The sequence below is a fragment of the Phalacrocorax aristotelis genome, chromosome 24 (genome assembly GCF_949628215.1).
Source record: "Phalacrocorax aristotelis chromosome 24, bGulAri2.1, whole genome shotgun sequence".
NCBI lineage: Eukaryota > Metazoa > Chordata > Aves > Suliformes > Phalacrocoracidae > Phalacrocorax > Phalacrocorax aristotelis.
The window spans coordinates 6,122,858-6,135,755 of NC_134299.1; the positions used below are offsets into that span (position 1 = coordinate 6,122,858).

At 52.0% G+C, this 12,898-nt stretch overlaps 2 protein-coding genes across 2 annotated transcripts in view; both read right to left on the minus strand.

The window, feature by feature from the left end:
- Positions 1 to 12,898, minus strand: part of LOC142068215 (germ cell-less protein-like 1) — a 27,734-nt gene continuing 14,836 nt past the window's right edge. Inside the window, exons 9-11 of the mRNA XM_075117491.1 lie at positions 5,061 to 5,130; positions 1,085 to 1,160; positions 1 to 189 (exon numbers count right to left, since the gene is read on the minus strand). Coding sequence (XP_074973592.1) covers positions 40 to 189; positions 1,085 to 1,160; positions 5,061 to 5,130 — 296 coding nt within the window. The 3' untranslated portion in view covers positions 1 to 39. The remainder of the gene's footprint in view (positions 190 to 1,084; positions 1,161 to 5,060; positions 5,131 to 12,898) is intronic.
- USP39 (ubiquitin specific peptidase 39) overlaps positions 11,313 to 12,898 on the minus strand; it is a 3,833-nt gene continuing 2,247 nt past the window's right edge. Inside the window, exons 9-12 of the mRNA XM_075117383.1 lie at positions 12,489 to 12,820; positions 12,046 to 12,181; positions 11,876 to 11,962; positions 11,313 to 11,769 (exon numbers count right to left, since the gene is read on the minus strand). Of these exons, the coding sequence (XP_074973484.1) occupies positions 11,722 to 11,769; positions 11,876 to 11,962; positions 12,046 to 12,181; positions 12,489 to 12,820 (603 nt within the window). The 3' untranslated portion in view covers positions 11,313 to 11,721. The remainder of the gene's footprint in view (positions 11,770 to 11,875; positions 11,963 to 12,045; positions 12,182 to 12,488; positions 12,821 to 12,898) is intronic.

Below are 12,898 nucleotides of genomic sequence, written 5' to 3' on the forward strand. Positions count from 1 at the left end.
CTTAGCACACGCCACAGGCTCTGCCTCCTTGGTGATTATTTACCTGAAGGCTATGTTTCTCCGAGGCTGCAGACTGACTGATCCACTGCACGGCTGATCCAGCGTATTCCGCTTGAAAATGATGTAACCATTTGTATAAGTGACAAGAAGGTCAAAGCCAAAGTTGAACCCAGTCCACCGCCAGCAGTACTGAAGAGCACAAGTTAAAAAACACAGAAACAAACCAGCCCCTCTGAGCACTGGCCACAACACAAATGAGAAGTGCCGCTTCTCCAACAGCTCAAACTTGGGACCGGGATTCTCGGCTACAGAGATGTCTGGTGGATTCAAGGATCCTTGCCAACACCTCTTTGAGACATAAGACGCCCCGGTAGGCAACCACTCACTGTAGCGGCCAGCCTTTGCAGGCAGACGAGTACACGAGACAAGCTTCGCGTCAGCTGCCTTCCAAACATACGGAAATACATTTAACACAAGCGGATCTAAAATACTTCTGCGTCCTGGTACCTGCTGCTGTATGTCTGAGCAGCACTTAACTACACACCCCATTCGTGCCTAAAGTGCTCCTCAGAGTACAACAGCCTCATGTTAAGTGACTTCAGTGGGGAAGAAAATATTCGTGTCTCCTGTGCTCTCACAGGACCTGCTACCTAAAGACACACAGACGTACACGGAACACAGCGGGGTTCTGGCTGTGGCTGTTACGCAGTTTATCTGGAAAGCTTCCTTTTCCAGTTAAAAAGAAAAGGACATCAGTGATCAGAACTTTATTTTAACTGAATGTATTTTACACGTCTCCAATGATAAGTCATGGCTACATTCCCTCCTTTCATGCAACAGAGGTTTTTCCAAACACGGGCTTGCTTGCAGTGCCAGAGCACAATTAAGTCACTAACTCCTTATTCATCTCAAAGACAGCAAGCGTTTTCATCCTTCTAGGGAGAATAAAATAATTTCTTTAACGTAGCATCTCCGTTACCTCTTTTTGATGCAGTTTGACAATTAAGACCGACATGTTTTGAAAATACCTAGCACGTCTAAGACGTGTCAGCTGCGCACAGACGTAGCCACGTGCCGTACTTACATGGCCGCCCTCTGCAAGTTTTCGACCACACCTCATGCTGTTTCCTTCCAGTTCCTCTTTATTTATTTCCTGAGGCCTACAAAAAAAAAAAAGGGCATCTTTAAGGATACTTAAACAGCTTTGTACGGTACTTTAACGTGGAAGAGCTGAACAGACCCCAGTAAACCGGTCTGAGCACACAGCTGACCCTTCTCTGTGCCCAGGTTAGACTAGATGACCTGCCAGGGTCCCTTCCAACCCAAATCATCCCGTGAACATCCGACTACTCTACAAAACTGCAATATAAGCCTCGGCAGGTAGGACTTTTACCAGAGAACCTTTCCAGGTACAGATATAATAGCCGTTGCAATGACATGCATTCCCCAATCCTCCTAAAAGAACCAAGTCCATTTTAAACACGGTAGTCCCGACTTACTAGGCACAAACATCAACGAGTGCTGCTGCTGAGGAAGAGCTGCAGGACTCTGCAAAATAGCAGCGCTATGAAGCGGCACCCAGAGCGACACTCAAAGATTTCTCAAGCGGCTGGAGAAAAGTTTACCCCCAGCGACCACCAAGTGCCACGAGCTCTTGATTCTGGCATCCTACACCAATATGAACTTGTTTCACCCAACAGTTTCCACTGCTGCTTCGGCACATAGAGAAACCTTGCAGAGCCAGCATGAGTAAAATCAGGCCCAGTTTTCCAGAGGTATGTTACTCACTTAACTTTAGACACGATGACATCGTTAACCAAATAAGCAACCATTGCCAGAAACTCTTCAAGTTACACTGAGGACAAACGCTTGAAGTGAGTAGCATAAATCGCAATGAAAGGCAACCCCCCCCACCACCCCCACGTTAAATTATGAACCCGCACTACCAAACAACACACTTCAAGCTCCACAAGCAAGAAGAAACGCTGCACCTCTTCTCTTCCTACTGTACAAACACTGCAAGAGCTTGTGGCCGTGCCTTTTACGAACAAGCTTGGTCTGTGGTCTTTTTGCCCCGTTTCTGTAAAAACCAGTCCTGGACGCTTAAGTATTTTATGATTAAGTTAAGCAAACACGCTAATCATGCTAACCAAACTCATCCAAGAACCTCCCACGTGCTTTCTACACACCTTCTAGCTGAACTGCTTACGTAGCTGACCCAAATTCAGTAATGGTGATAAAAGGTTCATTTCTGTTTAATTAGTGACAACTTTCACAAACATTAGTACATAATGTCAGAGAGACGGTAGCATTCCCCCCTCACAATTCCTCGAGCAGCCTCAGAAGATGCAAAACTTCCAGCTGTAACCGCTTACGCTGGCCTACCATGTGCTTAGCGAACAGTCAAGTTATCCTATTTCCTTCTTAAACACCGCCAAAGAGTCCATTAGAATAGAAACGACTCCAGTCATGGACTTGAAAGATCTCTCTCGCATCTGCCACAGAACACATGCTTAATTAAAAAAAGCAGTGATCCACTTTAGCACAACAAGTAAACCTTGAGCAGCTACAGTTCAAAGTCACAAACTCCAGTATTACACTAAAAAATTCCCAAATTCTGGAGTGAGGAAAATGTTTAGTCCTTTTAAATGCAAACTACATAAACGAGGAGAGAAACATTTTCTCCTCCTCTCTGAAGTTATCAAAAGGGCAAACCACATCACATATTTCAAAGCAATGTAATTTCCATGCTGGCAGCCCTAGAATAAGCGGGTGCAATTACGCTCTGCTCCAGGTGGGATATGAAAATAGAGCCTTACTTCAGCTCACTGGGAGTCAGACCTCACATTTCGCTCGGCTTGACTGAGTTTGCATCCTTATCTCTAAGGAAAAAAAAGTGTTAAGATACTGATACAGGCAGTAAGTGCGAGAGGAAGGGCAGCAGATCTGGATCAAAGGATGGTCTTATAAAACCCTAATTCTTTTCTTTCAGCTACCGGTTGGTCCAACATCCAAAAAATTGGACGCTGGCTATACAGCCAGCCTGGGGAGCAAGGGGCTGGGGAGCAGCTCTGCAGGGGGACCTGGGGGCTCTGCTCGACGGCAAGTTGAACTTGAGCCAACAGTGTGCCCTGGCAGCCCAGAGGGCCAACCATGCCCTGGGGGGCACCGAGCCCTGCATCGCAGCCGGGCGAGGGAGGGGATTGTCCCGCTCTGCCCCGCGCTGGGGCGGCCTCACCCCGAGCGCTGTGGGCAGCGTTGGGCGCCGCAGGACATGGAGGGTATAAAGCTACTGGAGAGTGTCCAGAGGAGGCCGCGGAGTTGGGGAAGGGTTTAGAGGGGAAACCGTACGAGGAGCGGCTGAAGTCCCTGGGTTTGTTCAGCTGGAGCAGAGGAGGCCGAGGGCAGCCTCATGGCGCTCTGCAGCTCCCTCCCAAGGGGAGGAGGAGGGGCAGGGCTGGTCTCTGCTCTCTGGTGCCCAACGCCAGGCCCCGAGGGGACGGCAGGGAGATGTGCCAGGGGAGGGTTAGGCTGGGCATTAGGGAAAGGTCCTTCCCCCAGAGGGTGGTGGAGCCCTGGCACAGGCTCCCAGGGAGGCATCACGGCACCAGCCTGGCCATATTCCAGAAGCACTTGGACACGGCCCTCAGAGACACGGTGTGAATTTGGGGTGTCCTGTGCAGGGACAGGGGTTGGACTCGGTGGTCCCTGTGGGTCCCTTCCAGCTCAGGGCATTCTATGATCCGTTCACTAACGATCCAGTCAAAACCTCCGGGTGGAAAATCCTGAACCACTCGCTGCCACAGAAGTACATCAAGAGAACACTCACTCTTCACTTCAAAAGGCAGGTGGGAGATCTGTAACTCTACCACTGAACGCTGCCACAGACTGCACGGCCTTTGGTTCAAGTCAGGCTCAATGCAATGTAGCAAAACCAAGCAGAAGGGAACAGTTTGTGGTCACACGAATACATGTCACATCTGTTAAATCAACAAGCCACCACTGACGATCCTTGTGAGGCACAGGCTGAAGAAACCCAACTACACGTTATGCGCACAGATGCCAGTCAGGGTGTTCCACTAAGCACAGCTACCTGTACATCTCTGAAAGGGCACAGAAACATAGCAGTCGTCATGGCATTTCCTCAAGGGCGGTGCAATGCTGTGATGGTGCAGCCCCCCCACCCCTCTGAGATCCCAGGGTGAGCCCTATTGTGTTGTTATCTTGGTCACAACGACCTGGGCCTCAGGCAATCTCTGACCACACCTGGGCCATCTGCCCCGACCTGCGTACCAGAATTGTGGCCAGAATGTAAAATATTGACCAAAGCCAATCATCTCGATCCTATAAATAGTGATCCAAGACGGAGACCTTTTGAGCTCTCCTGCACCGCAGCCGGCCACGTGACCCTGTATCTCCTGTGGGCTGGGACGCCTCTCAGGGTAGGTTTTGCAAGGATGGAGGGATCTTCTGTTGACGTTTTTGCAAGGACTCAAAGGCCTGATTTTGCGAGGTTCACCGGCCGTGCGCCGATGAATATCAGCACAAAAATGTGAGTAATTCATGAAACTCACAAAAAGATAATTTTTACTCACAGGTTAACCTGTTTGTGTGCAGTGTGAATATATGTATTATCTCTGTTCACATAAACCATTGACCAAGTCTGAGACTAAGATTGGACCTAGCCGCACCTAGGCTCCTCACTGAAAGGAGTTTAGAAAGCAAGGGCATCTCTTCTGAACCTTGTGACTCAATGGGAGGGTCCTGCTTATCCCCTGCATCCACGATCCCTCTGTGAACCATTCTAACTTGAGCATAACTGAATTTTCCTTTGTGCACTTCTTCTAGGCAAGTAATGGAGTGACCCTTCCCATTCTCGAATGTTTAACTAAGTCACTATATTGAATTCAAAAAAGTCCACCACATTGCTGTTTTCAGTTGGCTGATGCTGTTAAGAACCATACAACCTAGAACTCCAAAAGTTAATCTTGTCAGAATTTATATGAGAGGAAATTTTCTAGTTTAAGAAAGAAAGAAAGGAAAGCCTGTAATATACCTACCCAATATCATTGCCTTGTTCTGCTCTGAGCACGGCAAGCCACTGCTGTTTGTAAACAGAGGACAGCCATTCTAAAATTGAAAAACAACAAGAACAAAAAAATAAGCTTGGTGTCGTCTTTGGAGCCGGGAATGGGGGTGTTCATAGGCACTTGAAATATAGAAATAAAATCACATTGCAATAATAAGGTTACACTTATTAACTGGACAGCCTGTGCAAACCCACCACCTGATAACGCGCGTGTGTGATTCAGCTCCAGGCCGCAGGTACAGAAGAGGCAGTTCAGATAAATATCAACTGCTAACACTGAGTAACTCAGGACTATTTTCATCTTATCAAGCATCCACGGTTGCCAGAAGTGATGCAACTCAACATGTTTTCTCAGTGCGCTAAGTTCTGTTCAGCCAAGGAGCTGGGTAACAAGCTCTTGGGAGCAGATGCCACTCTCTGAATCCCCAACAGAATTCTACACAAGTTAAACAAGAGGAAAACAGAATCAAAAGATAAAGGAAACAGTGCCTTATCACAGGTATGGTAAAAACAAACAGAACAGAAGCTGTCCCCTACTAGCAATAAACATAAGCCATGTCTTCCTCTGAGAACACCAGGAAGATGGTACGGAGAGCTACCGAGGTGATCAGGGGGCTGGAGCATCTCCCTTGTGAGGAAAGGCTGACACACTTGTGCTGGTTCAGCCTGGAGAAGAGAAGGCTGAGGGGGGATTTCATAAATACCTATAAGTATTTAAAGGGCGGGTGTCAGGAGGATGGGCCAGGCTCTTTTCAATAGTGCCCAATGCCAGGCCAAGGGGCAACGGGCACAAGCTGGAACACGGGAGGTTCCACCTGAACATGAGGACAAACCCCTTCCCTGTGCAGGTGCCAGAGCAGGGGCACAGGCTGCCCAGAGAGGCTGTGGGGTCCCTTCCCTGGAGACATTCACCCCCCGCCTGGACGCGGCCCTGTGCCCCTGCTCTGGGGGTGCCTGCTCCAGCAGGGGTGGGACGGGGTGAGCTCCAGAGGGCTCTTCCAACCCCCACCAGTCTGTGATTCTGCGAAGGTTCTGTCAGCTGCATTAATTTAACAGCTGCAACCAAGAGATACAGCAGAACAAAACCTAACAGCTGCTAAGGCAGTTACGCAGAAGGGATCAGAAGCAGCCAAAAGCCCAGCACGTAAGTTCTTTTCAGTCAAGCTAATGAACAGCGGCAAGTCCACAAGGTCTCAGATGAGAACAAACTCTAGGGAGGAATGGACTGGGATGGCAGGAGCGGCGAGAACCACTGTTAGCAGGAAAACAAAACAGGTTGGTTGTTGCTGAGGGTGACAGAAGGGTGAGATCACAGTGCTGAGATTGCCTTCGGAGTCCCAGATTCAAAACATAAAACCAGCCCTTGCCCTACTGACTCCCGAGTTAAGATTCAGGCTGTGATAGGACCAAAATGGGAATTCACCAGAGTGCAACAGAAACCATTACAATGATTTAAGGAAAAGTGCACAGGGGAGGAACAGAGAATGGATGTGCTAGGAGGAAAAAGAAACAAAAAAAAAAACAATCAGGAGACAGAGCATCTTCACTATTTTTGTATATGAACCTATGTCATACGCCATATTTCAACTGTAGTTCATCTGTTAATCTGTAAAGGTTAAGAGGAAAAATACTGCTCAGGAAGTGTTACACCATTTCTTTCAACTCTTCAACATGGTCGCCTTCTTTATACCTCCCTGAGAACTATTTCATCTAGAATAATCTAAAAGGCTTACACCACAATACAAACTACCCAGCAATTTCCATGTTTCAAGGCTCTCTTGGGTACGATGCAATCACCTCAGACACTGGATGCTGGCAGCATCAGTTCAAAAGGGCACCACCAATATTTATCCAAGCCTCCTTTTAAAGGACGAGCAAAAGTTCCTGATCTTAACACAGCTTTTGGCTACACACCACCACCAACAGATTACAAGGGCCATCCAGTATTAACCTCTTCACTTACACTTCATTACACCTGTAGAGGTCTCCACATCACGCTGCTCTTCCCTCCCTGCTCTCCCAGTTCCCTTGGAATTCAAGTTTGGGGTTTTTTTCCTTTTTTTTTAAATTCATTATCAGTGGTAGAGCACATTCTTTTTCAATAAGCACAGGCAAACCAGCCTCAAAGTTGCAATTAATCTCGTAACAATTTAAGAACATTCTTCCTCTGACGTATGTAGGCAGAAGGCTGATGGGTTTGAGCACAGACACAAAATCTGTCCGCTGAAGAACACTAAGAAAAGGCTGCCTGTTGCAGTTCTGGTAAGCGATAACAAACAGCAACGTTAAGAGAAGGAAACCAAGCGCAGTACTGGCAAATGTCTGGTTTGCAACATCTTATTCACATGCTGACACAGCCACTTCACATGAAAATAATCCACAGTTCTCCTCTGTCATCTTTCAATTAAGGATCTAAAGGGTCACTCACCCACAGTTACCTTATTTTTTAATACAGAATGAAGATGCCTTTGCACTATGATTACCATCTGCACCAATGTTAATCGCCAGATGGATTATACTGACTTTATACATCACTTAAGCATATAAAATACCACCTATCCACGATCGGATCTGTTCTTCTGGGATTTACGCATAGTATAAACTGTTATCACTTGCTCGAGGTCAAACCCTGCCCCATCTACCGGTCATAACCGACCAAACCATTCACCCAAGCTCCACCTCAGCTCGACACAGCGGTCTACGACACACTGCCTCCACCTGCTGTTCGAAGGACACTTTTAAATAGACGTTGTGAGCACAGGATAACCGAGTTCCTTCGTATTTGACTTTGCCAGATCTAGTGAGGAAGACAGTCTCTTCTCCGTCTACGAAGGTATTAATCGAAGCCAGAAGCAAGAGGAGGGAAAGTGATTCATTCATTCACAGCACAGGCCGATCAATTGACCAGAATCTACACCAAATTTAAGGTAACTGGTTATAGTAGAAACCCAAAAACTAAACAGAACAAGCAGAGCCCAAGCCACATACATTTAGAAAAAAAAAAAACAAAAACCAAAAACCAAACCAAAGAAACCACAAACAGAAAACCACCAACCTAACCTGGGCATTATCTCACTGCTTATAAATCCACACTTTTAATTAGAAAGGAATTCTTACCGTTTCTTCCCAGAGCCTAACCCGTATGTCCCCTGCTGAATTGTAATAACCACACACAGTTTCCTCATTGTTTCATCACATTACTGGATTAAGCCATCCTGTGGGGAGTTAAAAACCCACAAATAACTCAAGTAAGACACTTAATTCAAATTAAAACTCTCAAAAGCAGCACACGGAACAAGAAAAATAATTCATATTTACCTTCATGCAGAACAAAATTTATGAAGGGAACTTTTCATAAGCAAAACCACTCTGACCTACACAAGGAACATCTAATGGTAGTTGCTTGTTTTTGTAGGTACGCACTAGGATTTATTCCTTTCAGAGCTTCTGTGCGAGGAAGCAGCAAGGAAGCCTTCGTCCTTGGATGCACAACAAATACAGAGACCCAGCACCAGCAACTTCCCTTCAGGTTCCTACCCCTGAGTCCCAATGAACACTAAAGTTGGACTGGGTCAGCAAGTGCTGTACAGGTCCACTCCGGAAGCGCTTTCCTTGCTCTGCAATAACATCGTAGGAGACTCTCAGCCATTTCTTTAGCAAAGAAGAACATGTCCTCTGGACACCAGGGTTAAGACCAGGAGACTAAAAAAAATTAAGTCGCAAGAGACAGAAGCAAGGAAACTTTTCAAACACAAAGACACAGCTACGCTTATGTCCTACAAATCTCTTGGTATCACTATTCTCCCCGTTCACAGATTTCGATACGTATACTTAGAAGTGCATCTCAGGCTTTTCCTATACCAAGAGGCAGAGAGAGACACACTCCTGTGGGCCCACAGCACGTCGTCTCTGCCATCCCATCCTCCAGACGCTGTTCTCCTGCTCCCACCTGCGCCCCAGGGGCCACAGCTCCGGCAGAGAACCACCTGCTGCTGCCTGGGCTCCTCCCCAGGGGGACAGCGTCGGTGGCTGGATCCAATGGATCTCAGCATCCATTTCATAGAATCACTGACTCCTTGAGGCTGGCTGGGAGGTCGCCGGAGGGTGGAGTTAGATGGTCCCACCCCGCTGCTCAGGGAGGGCACCTTGCAGCCACTTGGTTGTGCCCATGTGCAGAGGGCTGTGGAACATCCCCAAGGCTGAAGACTCCACAAGCTCCCTGGGCCACCTGTGCCAGTGCTCGGCACTGAGCAGCCTTTGCACTTCCCGTTCCTGAACTGCATGAGGTCCCTGTCAGCCCAGCTCTGCAGCCTCCCCAGGTGCCCCAGGATGGCAGCAGGACCCCCTGGCCGAATCGCCAGCTCCTCTCGGGCTGGTGACACCTGCCAACTTGCTGAGGAGGCGCTCTGCCCCATCCATCACCCAGAGCGTTAGGTGAGGGAGGGGCGAAGCAGGATCAGAGCCACTATTGACCCCCGGGAGACGCTGCTACGTCCTGGCCTTGCGCTAGGCTTGCTGCCACCGAGCGGCACCCTCTGGGCCCGGCCGTTCAGCCCCTTTCAGTCCCGCTCGCTGTCGGCTCACCCAGCCCACTTCCAGTCGAGTGGCTCCAACTGCGTGTTTAGAAAGAAGAGACTGCAAGATGGGCGCACGCAAGCACACAGCTTTCAAAATCCCATGCCACAAACCTCCCATGGTCCGGAGGTCCCGGCTCCCGCTTGAGCCGTGCGGGATCCACCGGGAGCAGGAGGGCCAGACCAGCCACCACCGCCTCCTGCTGGCCCCAGGACCGCTCCACCTCCCCATCCTGGGAACTCCGTGACAAGCCCCATGATGAAGACGAAGAGGAGGAGGAGGCATCATCACCGCCCATGGGGCTGCCCGGGCCTCCTGCTACCATGGCTCAATGTGCCCTGGCGAGCTGCGGGGGGGCCCCCCCTGCTCTGCTCCTGGGGATGCTCAGCACCCTCCTGCAGGTACGGGGTCTTCCAGATAGTGAGTGTGTTTGTGGGGCAGGTGTTGTGGGTATCCCCGTGGGCAGGGACATGGGTGGCTCCATGAGTACCTCCACAGGTGTCTGTGGGCATCTCCATGGCTGGCTTTGTGGGTACCCCCATGGGTGTTTACCTGGGCACCCTCCTCAAGGGCCCCCCCACGCCCACGAATGGGGGCATCCCCGCAGGCACCCACAGCCCTGAGCCCAGCTCTGGAGCCAGGCACCCACAGGCCCCAATGGCAGGCGCAATGCATGGCTGCAACCCCACCATTAGGCTCCAGAGTGAACGCCCATCCCCAGGAGGCCGCCGGTGAGGCCCTGCCCGTGCCGCTGCCGCTGCGCTGGCTGTGCAGCACCTTCATGGCCCGCGCCGAGGCCACCATCCCCAAGCAGGCGCTGTGGATGGCAGCAGCGGAGCTGTGCCGGGTGCTGCCGGTGGTGGTGGTGGGCACATGCCAGTGCCTGGCGCAGCGGTACAGGGTGCTGGCACTGGAGGGGCTCCTGGGACACGTTCCAGGGCATCACAGCCCTGAGGGGGACACAACAAGGTCCCCGAAAGTTGTCACGCCCCCACAGAACATGCCAGGGTCCCCAAGGGTGTTGCAGCCCCCAGGGGACACAGTCAGGGGTGCCACCAGCTACAGGACCGCCCCCCCCGCCAAGGGGGGCACTGAGAGTGCCACAGTGCCAAGGGATGCACTGCAGACATCACGGCCTTAGAGGGGTCCCAGGGGTGTCCCCACGCTGGGGGGTCCCGGGGAGCCCCTGACACCCATGTCCCACCCCACAAGGACCTCCCCACGCTGTCTCCAAACCTGGGGCTCTGCGCCCTGGGCCTGACCTACTGGTGCTCCAGCCCCGAGGCCGCCCGCCGCTGCCAGGTGAGTTGGGGACATCCTTGTCCCCAAAGCAGGGGACAAAGGCGGGGGCTGGCGCCCACCTCACCCCCCCCCACCCTGCTCTCCCCAGGAGCACGTCTGGGCTTAGGAGAGCACAAGGAGTGACCCCAGCTGCCCCCCTCACCCCCAGCCCCCAAATAAAGCTTGCAGAGCACCCTGACCTGTGTCCCCAGTTTTTCAGGGTGTTTCAGCATGTGTGGGGGGGTGATGGGGTGTGTATGGGGGGGGCAGCTTTCTCCGAACGGAGGTGGGTTTTCACACATCCCCAGAAGCTGTGAAAGCCATGACCTTCCCTCAGCGCCCAGAAAAGAGCGGAGGCGGAAAAGAGTTACCAAAGTACAGCGGGTGGCTTTTAATGGCAGGAGGGGCACAGGGGAGCAGTTGGGGTGCACCCAGGGGGGCTGTGGGTGCCCTGCGGGGGCTTTGGGTGCCCCTGAGGGGGTTTGGGGTGTCCCCGGGGGACTGTAAGTGCCCCCAGGGGGGCTGAGAGTGCCCCTGAAGGGGACTCTGGGTGGTTCCAGAGGGGTTTGAATGCCCCCAGAGGGGCTGTAGAGTGCCCCTGAAGAGGTTTTGGGTGCCCCCATGGGGGCTGAGGGTGCCCCTGAGGGGGTTTTGGGTGGCCCCAGGGGGGTTGTCGGTGGTCCTGAAGGGGCTGCGGGTGCCTCCAGAAGGGCTGTAAAGTGCCCCAAGGGGGCTTATGGGTGGCCCCAAGAGGCCCACGGGTGGCCCTGTGGGGCTCAGGCACCTTGTTGGTTTGTCTCATCCTCCTCGCGCCGTTTCCAGATCTGTGGCAGAGCAGGGTGAGGGTGGGGTCAGAGGGGGGCGAGGGGACACCTTGGGGGGTGACAAGTGTCCCCTGGGAGCGCCCCCACTATCCCCGGAGCCCCTCACCTGGATGTACGCCTCCGAGAGGGTGATCATCTGTGGCAAGATGTCGGTGACCTGCAGGTCCTGCAGCTCGTACCACTTCCCAGTGCCCTGCGAGGGGATGGGAGGGGACAGAGATGGTGCCAGTGGGGTCGCCGCCCTTGTCACCCCCCCAAGGGACCCGGGACACTCACATGGTGCAACACATGGATACGGTAAGAGCCCTCGGAGGGTTTCCCGTCGTGCACGATGTTGGCGATGAGGTCGTAGGTGGTGTTGGAGTGTGCTGCCTGCGCCTCCTCCGACAGGTACTCCCGCAGGTCCACGTTCCTGTGGGGTACACCCGGAGCACCGACACCCCTCAGCTGGGCGTCACCCTCACCCAGACCTCAGAGTAACCCCCAGACCACCCACAACCCCCCCTTAGATGCTTACAAACCCTTCTTAACTGCTTCCAAATCCCACCTAGATGCTTCCAAACCCTGCCCCGAGATGCTTCCATGCCCCTCCTACATGCTTCCAAACTCCTTTGGGGTGCTTCCAAACCCCGACTTAGACTCTTCCAAACCCCCAGGGGGGATGCAGACAACGGGAGATGGGGACCCCAAGCACCCACCCAGAGCTCTTCAGCACTCACGTGATGGGGAAGTTGACGATGGTGGGGTTCTTTTCCACGAAGAAGTTGTTCTTGGTGAAGCGCTTGATGCAGAAGATGAGGTAGGGAGGCAGCTTGGTGAGCTGAAAGCGCTTGAGAAAGTTCTCCTTGTAGGTTTTGTACTCCTTCTCAGTGGCGCCGTTGAATTTGGCCAGGATGCTGAAGAGGGGCACCTGGGGGATGATGAGCTGCTCCTTCTCGTCCTTGTAGAGCGGGGCAGTGGGAAGGTCCAGTGTCAGGTACATGAAGGTGGATTCCACCATCATCTCCTGGTACTCAGTGTTCTGCAGGAGCTGTGCCTTCTCCTCGGCTGTCTGCGGGACACAGGGTCAGAGGAGGGGATTGTAGACCCCTGCGGTAGGGAAAAACGCCCCCCTCTTTGTCCCTCCACA